The sequence below is a fragment of the Falco naumanni genome, chromosome 12, assembly GCF_017639655.2.
Source record: "Falco naumanni isolate bFalNau1 chromosome 12, bFalNau1.pat, whole genome shotgun sequence".
NCBI classification, from domain to species: Eukaryota; Metazoa; Chordata; class Aves; order Falconiformes; family Falconidae; genus Falco; species Falco naumanni.
In genome coordinates this window covers 27,245,981-27,260,794 of record NC_054065.1, presented here as the reverse complement: position 1 = coordinate 27,260,794, position 14,814 = coordinate 27,245,981, and the positions used below count along the sequence as shown (strand labels likewise).

Here is a 14,814-nt window from a genome sequence, read left to right as displayed (position 1 = left end):
CCAATTAGCTGCTTGCTCACCCTTTCCTAGTTCCTCCAGAAAATTAGCTAGTAAACACCATAAAAGTCAAAACAGTAGAAAATGGATTTCTCGCAGCAGTGCTTCCACAAGAGGTGCAGGTGCACGGAATAACACCTGGCAACTTAGGAATCTGAAATGGATGAGACAGCTTTGTTATTAGCACACTCCCCTGGAACGTGAATGCAAATGTGTTACTTCTTATTTGGAAGAGATGCTTTTTGTGTACCAACACCTAACGTGCTAAATTAATCTCTAGACTACTTATTATTCATACTCATTTTTAGCATGGGGTTTAGCTACAGTATAAAAGCCATTAACTAATGCATGTTCAGTAAAACTTGAGTAAATACATTGTATTAATAACCTTCTAATAGAAATATGAACTATGGATAAGATCTTCAAGATGTGATTTCTTTCTCTTATGTTTTTGTTTTTGCTCAGAGGAATGCAGTAGCATGGATAGTTGATGGCGAATTCGGAGCAGACGACTTCAGTTTAACTTAATTAGTCGTATTTTAAATGGCTTGGGATTTGGTGCAAACAAACATGATTGATAGCTGGACAGACATGCTCGTCATGAAAAAGAACCATTTCTGAAGCCCGGTTGGGGCCAAACATTTACCACCTTGCTTCATAGTAACCAGTCGAGATGAAGCACGTCGTTAGAACGTTGTTGGACACCGTGTTGAAATTACCCCCCCATCGGTTGTGAAGAACTGTGCTACATTCAGGCTAACCATTGAACTCAGTATATATATTTTTCCCTCCTGCCTTTTTGTCTGGCAGGCTACTGTTCTTGTTGCTCTTCTGTGTAATGAAGTTTAAATGCTTGTTTGGAACACTTTATTTAACAGTTTAGAAGGCTTGATAGAAAGAGTGCTTTAGTCTGAAGAGTATACATTGGATAGGAAAGTATTTCCTTCTCTTGTTTCTCAAGTCTCTCTCCGCCTTACTTAGCTTGAGATCTTTGCAGCTTGGTTCATGGATTCTAGCCTTGCCCGTTGCGCAGTATATATAAATTGAGATGATAAACCAATGAACTATGTCAAAAGCACTCTCAGTATCACATTTGACAAAAAGTTTTGTACTTTTCACATAGCTCGTTGCCCTGCAAAGGGGTTAACAGCACAATTTTTTAAAAATAAATTATTTATAGGATTAAAATGACTTCATTTGTATACATTTGGAATTAAAACGATGCAAGAAATGTCATGAAACAGGTATCACTGATGCTTTTCTGGAGTGTCTTGAGACCCAATCAAAAGCAGTGGCTGGAAGGAGCTTTACGTAGGCAGTGAAGCTTGGTTTTAGATGGAGGAACGAACTGTCCATCTTAACAGAAACTGTATTATTGGGGGGGGGGGGGGGGGGGAAGTGTTCAGAGTGCACCACCAGACTAAGAGTTTAAACAAGACAAGGTGTTTCTGGTTTTTAAATTACGAAAATGCACATGACAATGCTGGTGTAAAAGGTAGACTATGCCTCAAGGGAAGAATGTGTTGAAAGAGTCCTTTCTTCACAAAGTCAACATTTTGTAAAAGTAATTAACATCAAGTCATAATTAAATACTTGTATTATGATGGAATTTTTCCTTTATTTGATAAGCAAAGGTGTATAAATTTTCTTTTTTGAGAATATACTTCTAAGTTTGCAGATTGAAATGCCTCTCCCAGACCTTGTTGCAAGCTGGTGCTGTGGACATCTTGACATATCTAGGAATAGTTCCACTAATATCCCATCTTAAGAAAAGAGAAAGATGTTAATTTAATTATTTATTCTTTTTGACATAAACAGATGGCCTGGCATTGCTGTGCTTCTGCACTACACACAAATTCATTATGGGATGGCACCACCTTGAGTGGACAGGTAGCATTGGTACTACTGTAAAGTAAAGAGGGAGCAGGGAAAGGCATGCCACCAAGAACCGATGCGAACAAAAGTGTGGACTTCATGAGATAACCTAGTGTCCTTGTTAGTCATGTGTGGAAGAAGGGTGGGGGAAGGTTTGCCGGAGTTCCTGGGAAGAGAAGTGTAGCCACTTCGGTGAATGGGAACGTGGCGGTTAACAGGAACAGTCCCTTTTTTCTTTCCCAGAAAAACAAAGTGCAGTTCAGCAGGTTAGGTTTGGTTTTGGGTTTTTTTTTTTTTTTTAGACTCTAGCCGTCAGGTGGTGGGTTTTTTTTTTCTTGCCTTGTGTGTAAACTTAAACATGATTGAAGGTTCTGATGCTTTGGTTGAGACCAGCCCTGAATCTGACATACTCCTTTCTTAGTACCTCAGAAATGAAGTAGGAACTTGACGTTCTTACCTGCAGTCTAGTACATTTGCCTCAAAATGAAGGTGAATTTCTTTCATAGCAGTTACTGTTCCACGTCACTAGGAATACATGTGTGAACTTAAGACTACAAATCAGTTCCTTCTTCCGTTAGCTAGTTCTGGAGGAAGCTGGCTGTTTCTTCTCGGTTCAGACAGCGTAAGATTAGTCAGCCTTGGTCCTGCGGCGGCAGCGTTGCAGGGAGACAACTTCCCAAGGTCAAATTTGAGTAAGCTAAACCTTTGGGTTTTAAATAAAAATTGAACACCTAAATTGTAAACAGTGTTGTATGTGTTCAGAACACCTGTGGCAGTGACGCTAGTATTGTCTTACTCGGGAACTTAGATTTTTTTTTTCAAACAAAACGTTGTATAGGGAGTGTTGGGAGAATAATCCACGTTGTGATGTCTCTGAATGTCTTGTGCAATGGTCTGGCACTACTTGCCTCATACTCACAGGACTAAAGCAGGAACTTTAGGCAGGTGGTGAAGGCTGGCTTGAATCTCAAATTTAGATTTAAAAATCTTGTATGCACTTCAACAGGTGGTGTTAATGTGGTGGCCATAAGTAAATAAGGTGAGATTCCTTACCTGGTACAGGCTGCAGGGTGGGGGTGTGCGTGTGGTGTGGGCCGAGGCCTACTTTCCACTGCAATTCCTGGTAATTAGGAATTTAAACCTAGTATTTCTGCCAAAATACTGCCCCTCTGTTCTGGGGTTTCTCTTCTGGGCTTGGGCTGTACCCCTAAAATATATTTCAGGTATTTAGAAGCGGAGTTAGGGAGGAGCACGCGTTCTGCTATCTCCACTTTAGTTTTGTGGTGCAGCGATGCCATGGAGAGGAAAGCTCCGTGTAGGTGGCACAGTTTCCAGAGTGTCTCGGTGAGAGCATGTTGCGTAGCGCTCTGCTGCTCGCAGGTGATGGGCAGAGGTGGGAGCGAGGTGAGAGGAAACCTTCATTTCGCCATGTAACTTGGTCCCGCAGCAAACGGACCTTACAGACCTAGCGGTAACGCCTGCCATTCCAGCCTGTAGGTTATAGAGGAACCTAAACTATCTCTTAACACATCACGTATTTATTCACACTATGTGAATTGAAAAGTACCAATACTTTTTGTGCACAGACTGTAAAATGAGACTCTGTGGTGGTGGTGGGGAAACAATTAAGTTTGCTTATTTGCAACACGTTGATTTCCATGTGCTTAAAAATGTTCGTAGGCTGGAGTCTAAGGCTGGAACAAGTACGCACCCGCAATAAATTACTGTATTTCTAGTCAACAGACCTGTGGTTTTAGAGAGGAAAATACTGTAAGCGTGTACTCCTTTTGTAACTTTCTCTGGTCAACTGTCTGCTTAAAATACTCACAGTAGCCCCAGGTTATTGTTAAGGCAGAGCTTTTTTTTTTTTTTAAAAAAAACACGCTGAAGCATTTTATTATCTGAATGTTCTTTAGCTGTTCAGGTAAGTAATTTTCAAGGCACAAAGGAGCACAAAAGGGAAAAATGCTAGATCTGTCCTTGTTTTGGAGGGGAGGGTAGTGGGGGGAAACAACACCTTTGTTTTTAAATACCCTACTGTCTTCTCTAAAGTTCTCCAACCTTAAGGTTAACCTCTTTTTATGATGAGAGCAAAGATGCAAGCTAGAAATCTGTCCAGATCTTGCCAGTTACTTCTCAACTTGGTTTCAAACAGGTAATGTTTAATAAAACTCCAAATGTTGTTGGGAGTTCGTGGCTAGTTGTGTACTCTTGCACTGCGAAGTGATACTCCCACCCAAAAACAGTTTCGGAGGCTTCCTAGTGGGAAACCAGGACTCGTACAAGGAGCTGTAGTTTGAGGGGAGATGCTGTAGACCCAAACGGGGAGGGAAGAGGAATGGATATAAAAAGCAGGATTTACTGCCCAACAGACAAACTACTGTAACTCAAAGGGGAGGAGGATAAATGCACTTTCAATAGTTTGTCCATATTTTCAGCTACGAAACACACTTGTATCCAATTTTTTTGAGACAACTATTAAGAGGAACACTCATCCCATAAATGGCTAATCCTCCTTTTGACCTCCTCCTGTTGTTTCCACATTGGCTCGAGTCCATTTTCAGCTGCCATACTTAATTTTGAAAACTGCTACTTCTAATGATGATATTTAGAAAGAAAAGAGAAAAAAAAAAATTATCCTTAACTCTGACACTTTTTTAAACAGGGTGGACTTAATTGAAGTGTGCAGTGTTGAACTACTGCTGCAGTAGCTGCCTCTAGTTGTTGAAATAAACTGTAGACAAGTTTTCTGTCTATTAATCCAGATAATCTGGATTCAAGAAAACATCTGTGAGAGTGTTCCTCCCATCTGGTATGAATGTGCGTGTGCGTGTGTTCCATGAACAGACAGAGAACCAAACGTTCTAGGTACTTCTCATGTTTTATTGCATACTTTTAAGTCGTGTGTATGTGAAGTGTCCTTTGACCAGAAGGTTTTGGTTAATATCAGTATATTTTTATAAATTTGAAATTCATTGTGCCCCATCTTCTTTCTTAAAACATTTTTCATTGTTAGGGTATATGTGCTAGATTTGAATCTTAACATTTTTAGGCACAGATGGAAAAAGTTATTGGCTCCTTGAAAACATATGGGACAAAATGGATCCTCAAAGCATGTATGTACTTACAAACCAAGCTGTAGAGATCAAGACAAGAACTTTATTGTTGATCTCAAGATTTCTAAATTGTCAAGATTTATATGGAGTTGTGGTGGAACTAGTTAACACTTAGAGCTTTTGGTATGTAATGACTATTTGCTATGGACTGATATTAAATGTTTCAAAGGATTGCGTTCTTAAACTTTCTGGATTTTTGTTACTCTCCTCGGATTATATTAAGTAGTTAAAAATTTCTTTGCTATATTACATTAAAAACATAAGAACTTTGGGTCTCGGTATTTATTTTCACTTGTTTTACTAATTATTTACAGAACACCGTTTTAACTTTTTTATTTTATAAATGTGTAGTATTTTAAACATATCTTTAAAAATTGTTCAATTGGAACTACATTAACTTCTGATTTGTTTTTATTAGGATTTTTAAAAAAAAAAATACACTTTTTCCATGTTGGTGCACAGCACTTAACAGAAATGTTTGTATTCCCTTTCTTTCAATTCAATAAACAGAATAAATAACTGGAATGAATAGTTCTTAGTTTCCCTAACTTCACTGATATGACTGACTCAGATGTTAATGTCTCGATCATTAATTATCGATCTCTTCTGTATTTGTAGAATTTCACTTCCTCGCTAGGAGAATTAATCTGTGGCAGTTTAGCTGAAGATGAATTCGCTCCGTGTTGTGTGCAGGCTTTCCAGGCTTTGATGTTGGGCTCTAATTGACCTCACGCTTTTGTCACTGGATGTTTAGCAGGCAACTTGCCTGTGTCCCACTGTGGTGCGTAACCTGCCTTGTTGAACGTTGGCTCCCTTGAGGCTCCACGAAAGCCTCGATTCCTTAATGCTGGAGCTTGCTTAAATACCAGGTACAGGCATTGCTTTAGGTTATTGGTGGGGTTTCTGGGGTTTTTTAATACTTCATATCAAGAAGGTGCTCCCAAAGTACTTGCGTCTCCCACTTGGACTTCTCCAAAGCTGGAGATTGGGGACCTCCAGGCTGCTCTGTGAAGTCGACCTAAGCCGCTTTTGTGGCTGAGAGCTCCTGAAGCTGCTTCTCAACGGTGGCCTTTGTTCCTTCCAACTAACTCTGCATTCCTGTCCTCCTTCCCTGTGCCTTAAAACACCACCTTGTCTTTGTCCTGCATTTTAGGCACTTTTAGTCAGCTCTAGCTGATGTTCTATTAAATCAAAAGCAGCGTCTAAATTCAACCTGCCTTCCCGTGTCTTTTCCTAACTCAAATCTTTTGCTGAGGTGCATTCAATTTTTTAATTCTTTGAGCTTCTATATTGATTAGAAAAAGCCTTTACTGCCTTGTTATGACCTTTATATTACTTTATTTCCTCCTTACAGTCTAAGCAGTGTATAATTACGGGTTGAATGCAGCTCTAAACAAGGGGCATGCCGTGTTCCTCGCTGTGTGCTGCTCTGTGCCGCTGTCCTGGAGGGCTGTTGGGCTGCAGCCCCCCTGCAGGTGGGATGTGCAGGTCCACACGGTGACGAAGGCTTAAGTTTTTTGGCTGGGTTTGTTACTGTGCTTCATCTGCTGTCCTATGTCTGCCTTCAGCCGGTGGCAAGAATGCGAGAGAAATAGGTGTATCATTTCTATCAACTGTGAAATTTCAGCATATATGAGACTCAAAATTATTTCTGGTTTTTTTAGACCCTTCAGATTATTTAAAATAAATTACATAGGGAACCTGATAGTAGATGAGCATTTCATAATTTGCTGAGGTAGGGTCCTTCTCCAGAGGGCAGTTTCTGTTTCACCCTCTCACATCTTAGCCTGCGCTGCCTGACGCAGCCCTCTGCATGCTGCGCATGCTTAGGCTGTCACCTCGGCGCAGAGACAGCAGTCCCAGCTGTCCCCTTGCTTCAAAAGACCTATAATGCTCCGAAGAGGAACTGCTGAAGTTTGTATGCCTCTCTTTCTGCCAAAGAGGTGGTCAGTGTGCTGATAACTGCGTGGTGGTCCATATAGCCCAAACTTTCCCCATTGCTTCCTCCAATCTCATCCTTACCATATCCTTAGAGGCAAAAATGGTCTGCTCTCAGCGTTGGTACAAAATCCCAGAGAGCTTCTTGTGAGGAAAAAGCATTGGAATAAAGCTATGCCAACACTGAAAAGAGAAAGACTTGCTTTTATGGGGTTATCAGGGTTTCAGGTTGATTGTTAATGTGCATGTAGAACTGGTTTTGGGACTACTGGTCATACTGTTAATCCCACTGATTTACTATGTTCCATAATACAGAACTAGTTTAGAAAAAACCCAGTAATTTACTAGGATGAGGTGGTAAGTATATTCTTTGACTTTTTATTTAAAACCGGTATGAAGTCTGTAATTGTCTTTAAGTCTGTATAGTAAGCTTGTATTTTACTGTAACCCTGTTCTCCCTTGATGGAGACGCAGAAAACAGGAAGTTTGTTTTGATTTTTACTACTGAAGTTTCTGTGCCCTGTGGATCTCCTGTGAGATAGATGACTGTAGGATCCCCATTTTAAGCTAATGAACTACATTTTTAGCAATTAAATACATTTTCCCTATTGCTGACACTGAGCTCTGAAGATCTCTAAGGCAGAAAATGACCCTCTATAGGAAAGCAGGCTTCAAAATTACCAGTTTAATTACTCAGCAGAATTGTAGTCTCTAGAGCCTGGTGCTGAGGTTTTTTACAACTGTTATAACAACAAGTTGTTAGATACAAATGAACAGAGAATTTATATGGATAAAAAACAGGTGGGAAGTTTGCATTCATATAGCTTGTTTAATATTTGATAACCACCACTTGTTGGTCTATCATGATTAATAATTCACTCTTGAGAAAGGGAGAGGAGAGGAACCCACAGTAACATTCCTCTAGGTCATGAATATAAATTGAGATATATGCTACCCCTGTTATTTTTTTTTTTTTTAGGTATGTTGTTCTTTTCCTTTATTCTTCCTTGTCCTGCTCTTATACCTGAAGAAACAATTCTCAGAGGAGAACAGAAGCTTTTTATAGTGAGTGATAAATTTGACCAATTCCATCAGGGAATGGGTCTACCCTCTCTACTGTCATCACTAATTCTGAGGTGCCAGTAGTTAGAAATCGTTGAAGAGTGTATCTTATAAACATTTGCTTTAATAATAAAGCTCTTCTCTCAAAACGATGTCTTTAGAAAAAGATATAAAGCTGCTAGTTAAAGTGGTGGACTTAAAGATTAATGATCATGTTTCTCAGTGTGAAATGTCATTAATGACACTTATTGTTAGTGTTATAGCAAGGGCTTAAATCAAGCAGCTTACTAACACTGCCCTTTCTTCCAATAAGTAATACTCAAAATATGTATAGTATGTCTTTTTCACATCACAATCACTTATCACAAATAAGATATTAATTGCCTACAGTATAAGTTGCTACAAAAGTTACTGACTTTCGTCTCTTCTGAAGTTTTGTTTGCTCTTTTTTTTTTCCTCCAGACCTACATTCTGACTGGGTTTTGGCTTTATAAGGCAGTACTTTCCATAGTTTGATTTTTATGGTGTCAAGTAGTCAGTGGCATGCAGCCCTGGTGGCTCTTTCCTTAGGTTTTTCAAGTAGTGTAATTTTCAGCAGTTTATCTTTGCAACAGCTGAACTTGGCCTCCATCCATCATAAATTTAAAGCCAAACTTTCTAGAACAAACACTGAACAGGAGGTATATAGAGAAACCAAGCTTTGGTGTTGTCTTTTCACTGCTGGCCATGAAAACAATCTGCTTACTGCAGCTATATACCAAAGAACAAGTACTTAAGAAGGAAAAGCTTATAAATTTTAATACTTACAGAACTATACTTTTTGAAGTGTTTCACTTGATGTGTTTGTTTCAAAAAACCTGTTTCCATGCACACATAAAAATTTAAAGACAGTTATTGGATGGTGAGGGCACAAACTCAGGTTTATATCCTTCTCACTGATGCAAGAACTGCACAAAAAGAACTTAGTTTGCCGCTGTCTTTGAAGCGGAGTCACACCAAAAGTGGGATAACTGGGGTTATGGTTTACCAGACCGCCTCCCCAAGCTGGACATACTCTTGATTCATCTCATTGCATGTAGAAAGCGCAGGTTCACAGTCATGACTGCAGATAGTCTTCTGCTCTGTGACCAACTCCAACCCTAGTGCAATATGATGTTTACTTTGTATGGAGCTCTATGACATATTTCAATGACAAAAGAGGAGTTGAAGGGAGAAAGCAAGTATTAATCATACTTCTTACATTGCTTTCACTCTAACACACAAGTGTCGCTTTCACCAAAGGGACCTTAATCCATCTAAACACAAGACTTCATATAGGGTGCTGGAGGAAGGCGTGGCAATGGAAAAAAGCATAACTTTTATTCCATTGCTTTTTAGCTGGAAAAACACTGACACAAAGACACAAGCTGTGCTTCGAAATCTATGTTCCAAGTGCTGCTTCAAACTAGGCTCTCATAGGACAGCTTGACAGCCAGAGGCCCATCCTGACACCTTTCAGTAAGCAGCAGACATCACAGCTGCACTTAAATTTGTTCCGGAAATACCACTACTACCAGCCCATGCTGCTGAAATGAGTTTCCCTTCTCACCATTTAATTCCTACACGATCAGCTCCATAAGCAAGGGTTTAATCATCAGAAGCAGCAACTTCAGCAGTTTGGGTTGTAAAGGAATAAAAACAACTGCTACACAAATCCAATGTCTTTTGAAAATATTTTATGTTAAAAATACAGAAAAATATTTCTTGTTCAAAGAGGAAAAATATACTGCATGACGACACTGATCTAGGTATGTTCGGAAGGTGTCTGTGGCTCCACAACCAGTCACTGGAGTGATGACCCAATTTGGCAGCTAATGGCTCTTTTTCAACTTCTCAATCATTTATCAAAGCCAGAATCATACTGTGACAAAACAGAAAACACGACACCAGTGGATTACTGAAGCATGTCCAAGTAGGAACAACTATCACTTTCATGAGAGAACTGCACTTGATTATGAAATAGAAAGTCAAGGCAACTATGCTATGTGCTTTGCTTATAAAACAAGGACTGCAGAAGTAATGCTGCAGAAGAACAGTAGTTCTTCCATCTTGTAGGAAGTGGCCCCATCACAGAACTCATCCGTTTGTAACTTAGCCAGATCAACTTAATTTTCTAAAATGGAACATGTGAAATAAACTTGGTCCTCAAGATTATCTCCTTTCTAAACAAGCCACTTACTGTAGGTGCTGAATCATGCAGCTCTTAATATTGTTGTACTCATTGTGATTTTGAAATTAAGGAGTAGTCTGAGTTTCCAAACAAAGTCTGATCAGAAAGAATAAAGGCACATAATGAGCCCGTGGATAGCTGTCAAAATGTATTATTGAGGCTTAGCAGGATGCAAAAAGATAAGACACAGGTACCGGCAATTACACTAGCAGAATACAGGAGATAAGACTAGGTGGCAGGCAATTCCTTTGTTCATTGGGAGCAATTTTTGAAACTAACCTGTAAAGGTACATGAAGAAACACAGCAGATGAAAGCCTAGTTTAATCATGGCTTCCTTCATGTGTGATTTCAGTTGTCCTCGGTTATGGATCTCTGTGGGATCAAATACCCCCATGTTTCCACTTGGGACCATAATGTACCTGAAAGTTTAAGAAAAAAAAAAAACCAAAACAAAACAACAAACCACCAGAAGCACAGTCGTCAAAACATTAGGGAGTGTCAAGGGAAGCGGAGGAGGAGAGCTTGCACAGAATGGACTTTCATCTAAAGAACTGTTTCACAATTCAGCATAAGGGAGCTCTTAATTTTAATTCTATTTCAGTTTCAGGATTTTGCATGTATCTCTGCCGCTGCAACCCACAAAGACTAAGATGACAAGAGGTACTAAAAGCATCAGCCCAGCTTCCCATGCATAAATGGGAGAGTTTCCAGGTAATAACCCATCCCAGTTCACTGTAATTGCTGTTGGGGGTTACGTGGTATTATGAAGAAAATGACCACTGCCAGTGAAAAGATGAAGAGACTAGAAAGGAATTAATTTAGCTAAGAATTAGTGATTTGTTTACCACATACATAATCACAAACTCCAGTGGACAAAATGAGATCACATTAAGACATTGCAAAAGACCTGTGTACTATTCCCATCTTTGCCACATCCATCCTGCATTATCATCAGCAGAGAGACTGAGGCTGACAGGACAAGAGATTGGGCAGAACTGATGAAGTTAAGTCCTACCACCCAAACCCATGTAAGAACAAAAGTTCAGTGAAACAAAGAGAAATGTAAGCAAAAAGACGACTAAAACCAGCAAACCAAATGTTTATGCCCTGTGAAAATTCAACAGGCAGTGTGTTCTTTTGTCATAAGCTTTCCTCAAGGGAGCAAATGCAAGCGCGTGAAGTTCTCACTCCAGCAAAGCTCAGCCCAGAACAGTATTATTATTTCACCTGAATGTCATACAGGCTCTACCTTCCTGGAATAATACTTTCTACACAAGTATTTAACTTATCTTACACCTGAAGCAAAAGCAAGGTCTCACAACAGAACACTTTCTGATTTTCTGAAATTCAGAAATATAACAAAGACAATTATGTCCCATTAAAAATAGTTCACATGAAATACTTGTGATTTGTAAAATGGGGGGAGAGACAAGACAATAAACAGAGGAGGGTGCAGAGGATAACACCACAGCCCGATGGTTTTACAACCATCAGCCATGCTGACCTAACTATTTTTATGCCGATAGCCTATAGGCAAGTAGGCACAGTATGAAAAACATTAACAACTACATTCGCAGTACCACTTCATAATCCAAATTAACACGCTATTATTTCCTATGAACTTGGGCTTGACTCTGAGATCAAGATTCCTGGGCACTAGAGAGAATGCAAAGAAAGGCCAGAAGTTTCCTATCCTTTACACTGTTTGGTTTCTTGTAGTTTTAATTGCAAGGAGAGGAGCAATTTATGTTAGATCCATGAAGACTGTTAGCAGCTCAAGGCCACAACCGAAACATCTCATTATGACGTATCTTCATACTACGTTTAAACTAGTGACAGTGGGGAAAAAAGGACTCAAAACCCTTTGCACTTACCTATATATATTCCATGTTGCTACTGGCAAATTAAGGAGAAAGATGAACCAGTGCAATGAAATAAGCATTAATACAGTTACGACAGCATGGCCAATCACCTCAGGGACCACCCACTGTAAAAAGGGAAGAAGAGAGTTACATGCACAAATGTAAATTTCTTTCTGAAAAAGAGATCTATATGCAGTTATCATCTGATTCTAATCAGGTAAAACTCAGACAGAAAATTCATGGCAGAAGCATGTGATTTCATCACAACGTGGGGAAATTAACACCTTCAGAGTCCACGCAAGTACACCAGAAATCAGGCCCTAAGCTATTATAACAGAGGTACTTCGTCCAAGTATTACACAAACTTAGAGATTAGCACAGCAGCTGTTTGAACACAACTATATTACACAAGCACTTAAGAAAATTAGTTAAGAATGTATATACAGTGCTCATTTGAAACCACTGCAGAGAACAGTGGATTTAGGAATACAAGAAGCAGGTAATTAAAATCTGCACAGACACAGGGCACACAAACACCCCCAGGCTTGGAACAGATAAGAAAGTTGATCAATATGACAACCTGGCATAGTTAAAATTAGGTCAGTCCCCGGCAATAACACATTTTTGGCTTGATAGTATCCTGTAGCATTCTCTCTTACATTAAGAAAGAAAATACCTTTAAATCACACTAAGCACCCGTGTGGGTAGGCCACATTGATTAAACAAAATTAGGTTCAAGCAGATTTTGTTAAAATGGTGCTTTTCCTTATCACAGTAAAACTCTATACTGTATGAGAGAGATTAGGGATTAAACAGAAGCATCAGAGAAAGCTGCTATAAAGATCCAAGAGTTCAGTCATGAGTAGACATCCTCGGTGTGGCCCACCTACAAGAACAACAGCACAGAACTCTAAAGCTCTGTGAGGAGTTAATCAATCCCACAAATTCGGAGTAGCAGCCCACCTCAGAGCACCAAGGGGCAGAAGAACAGCTTTTCATGACTGAATCTGCTCTAAGATGGGCATCCAAAAAAGACAAGCAAAATATTGCCAAACAATGCTCTTCAGATATACATTACACCCCTGTTATTTGTGATGTTAAGATGGAGGACTGTTTTCTTAAACCACATTAAATGCAAAGAAGAATAATTTACTTTATTGAGTTTTGAGCAGCATGATCTAGCATTAATGTAGTCACATTCCAAATCTGATAGTGTAATTATCTGAAGTCCAAGATAAGGAAAAATTGTGTGGCAACTCAGAATATACAAAGCATCTATTTTTCCCCAGTAACTTGGGGACAGCACTCTGCTCTCAGCATAGACTGTCTTGTTCTACAGCTGATCTGCCAAAGACATGTTTCAATTTGTTACAACTCATTCCTACTTCAGGTAGGAAGTTAGGCCACATTTTATCATCAGGCCAAGTGATTTTATGATGTTTTTCAAACAGCAAATGTTGCACAAGTGCTAAAGTTCAGTCCAACACTTAAAACAGACCAGGAAGGCAAACTCAGTATTTTTAGCATCAGAATTACTACAACACTTGAAAACAGAACTTAAAAGGAAGAATTCTTTTTACAATTCGCCTCACAATAAAGCTAAATAGTGCAGTTTTAAGAAGTGGATCTCCTTTTTTTACACTTACAGCAACAATGGATTAAATCACACTTTGCTAGGAAATGAGAGGGTAACATCACTATCAAATTAACCTTCAGCAATTCAAAGAGTTCAGACAGAAAAGCCCTCTTAAAAAAGGCTTAGGATGCACATGTGCACATCATCATGCTATGAACTGCTAAGTTCATGCTCCTTTTCCCTAAGAAAATGAAAAAGCACAAATTTTTTTCCTATCCTTAGAAAGGGAGGTAGTCTTTTTCAATACTTTTTCAAGAACCCGTCCTTCTAGGATCAATTTCTTTCAAGTGCTCCAGTAGTTTTTTTAATGTTAGAACCGGATAGATTCTGAAACAGCACCAGGATTTGAAGGAGTATGTGAGCCAATTCTTATTTTTCTGAATAAAAGAGAGAAGGAAGCCAAATTAGTGCTTTTACATTTTAACAATACCAGACAGCAAAGACTACAGGCAAGCCTGTAATAAAGAAATCTGAAATTGTTTGTCGAGGAACTCCCAGTCTCCCTGCTGAGCTCGTATCTACAAGGGGGGATCCTTACAATTAAATCTGTCGCAGGGACGTTTGGGTTTTAGGCCTGTGCACTTTCCGAGGGCTTCAACACTCCGTGCCCGACACCAGCACCAGGCCACGGTACTTATACCCGCGGCCCCGGCCGCACCCGCCCGCCGGACCCGCGGCCCCCGAGGCTCGGAGGAACGCACCCGCACCCAGCCCTGCCTCCCCCGCCGCCCCAACCCCCCCGGGAGCTGCTTCCCCGGCCAGAGGGCCCGGCCCAGGCCCTCACCTCTCCGCCCCCCTCCCCACCGCCAGCCCGGCGGCCGCGGACCCGCCCGCCCTCCGCGGGCCCGGCCCCCCGCGGTCCCGCCGGGCGCGGCCGCAGCCCCACCCGCACCCACCGCGGGCGCCCCCCGGACCCGGAGGAGAAGGATACAAAGTAGACGGAGAGGAAGATGAGGGCGCAGCAGTCGATCAGCGAGAAGATGAAGACCACCGACTCCATCCCGCCGCGGCCGCCGCCCTGCCGGCCGCCGTACGCCCTGCCCCCCGGCCGCCCCGCCGCGCAGCATGCTGGGAAACCGAGTCCTCCGCAGCAGGGCGGCAGCGGCGGGGGGGGGCTC

The 14,814-nt window shown here is 40.7% G+C and overlaps 2 protein-coding genes across 4 annotated transcripts in view; one reads left to right on the top strand and one right to left on the bottom strand.

The window, feature by feature from the left end:
- Nucleotides 1-3,739, top strand: part of WDR26 (WD repeat domain 26) — a 31,357-nt gene extending 27,618 nt beyond the window's left edge. Inside the window, exon 14 of the mRNA XM_040611392.1 lies at nt 463-3,739. Within this exon, the coding sequence (XP_040467326.1) occupies nt 463-488 (26 nt within the window). The 3' untranslated portion in view covers nt 489-3,739. The remainder of the gene's footprint in view (nt 1-462) is intronic.
- On the bottom strand, nt 1,377-14,768 carry CNIH4 (cornichon family AMPA receptor auxiliary protein 4). Of its 3 annotated transcripts, XR_005830300.1 has the most exons (6): nt 14,628-14,768; nt 13,214-13,282; nt 12,073-12,185; nt 10,477-10,617; nt 8,796-9,127; nt 1,377-7,109 (listed from the first exon to the last, which is right to left on the bottom strand). XR_005830300.1 is itself a non-coding variant. In XM_040611394.1 (5 exons), exons 1-5 carry the CDS (start codon nt 14,694-14,696, stop codon nt 9,085-9,087), a joined length of 435 nt encoding a protein of 144 aa, XP_040467328.1. In that variant the 5' UTR covers nt 14,697-14,768; the 3' UTR covers nt 1,377-9,084. The 3 variants fall into 3 exon arrangements, 2 of the variants coding, with proteins under 2 accessions (XP_040467328.1, XP_040467329.1); XM_040611394.1 differs by having other exon boundaries at nt 1,377-9,127; XM_040611395.1 differs by lacking the exons at nt 1,377-7,109; nt 8,796-9,127 and adding an exon at nt 9,687-9,888 and having other exon boundaries at nt 14,628-14,761.
- Between the last annotated feature and the right edge of the window lie 46 nt (nt 14,769-14,814).

What these genes read in the sequence shown, in the direction of transcription:
- CNIH4 (XM_040611394.1), bottom strand. Translation starts at nt 14,696, where the DNA reads ATGGAGTCGGTGGTCTTCATCTTCTCGCTGATCGACTGCTGCGCCCTC. An exon ending in TCTTCCTCTCCGTCTACTTT is followed by an intron (nt 13,283 to 14,627) that starts GTATCCTTCTCC and finishes CTTGGACTTCAG; the next exon opens with ATAATTACACTATCAGATTT. An exon ending in GCTGCTCAAAACTCAATAAA is followed by an intron (nt 12,186 to 13,213) that starts GTAAATTATTCT and finishes CCCTTTTTACAG; the next exon opens with TGGGTGGTCCCTGAGGTGAT.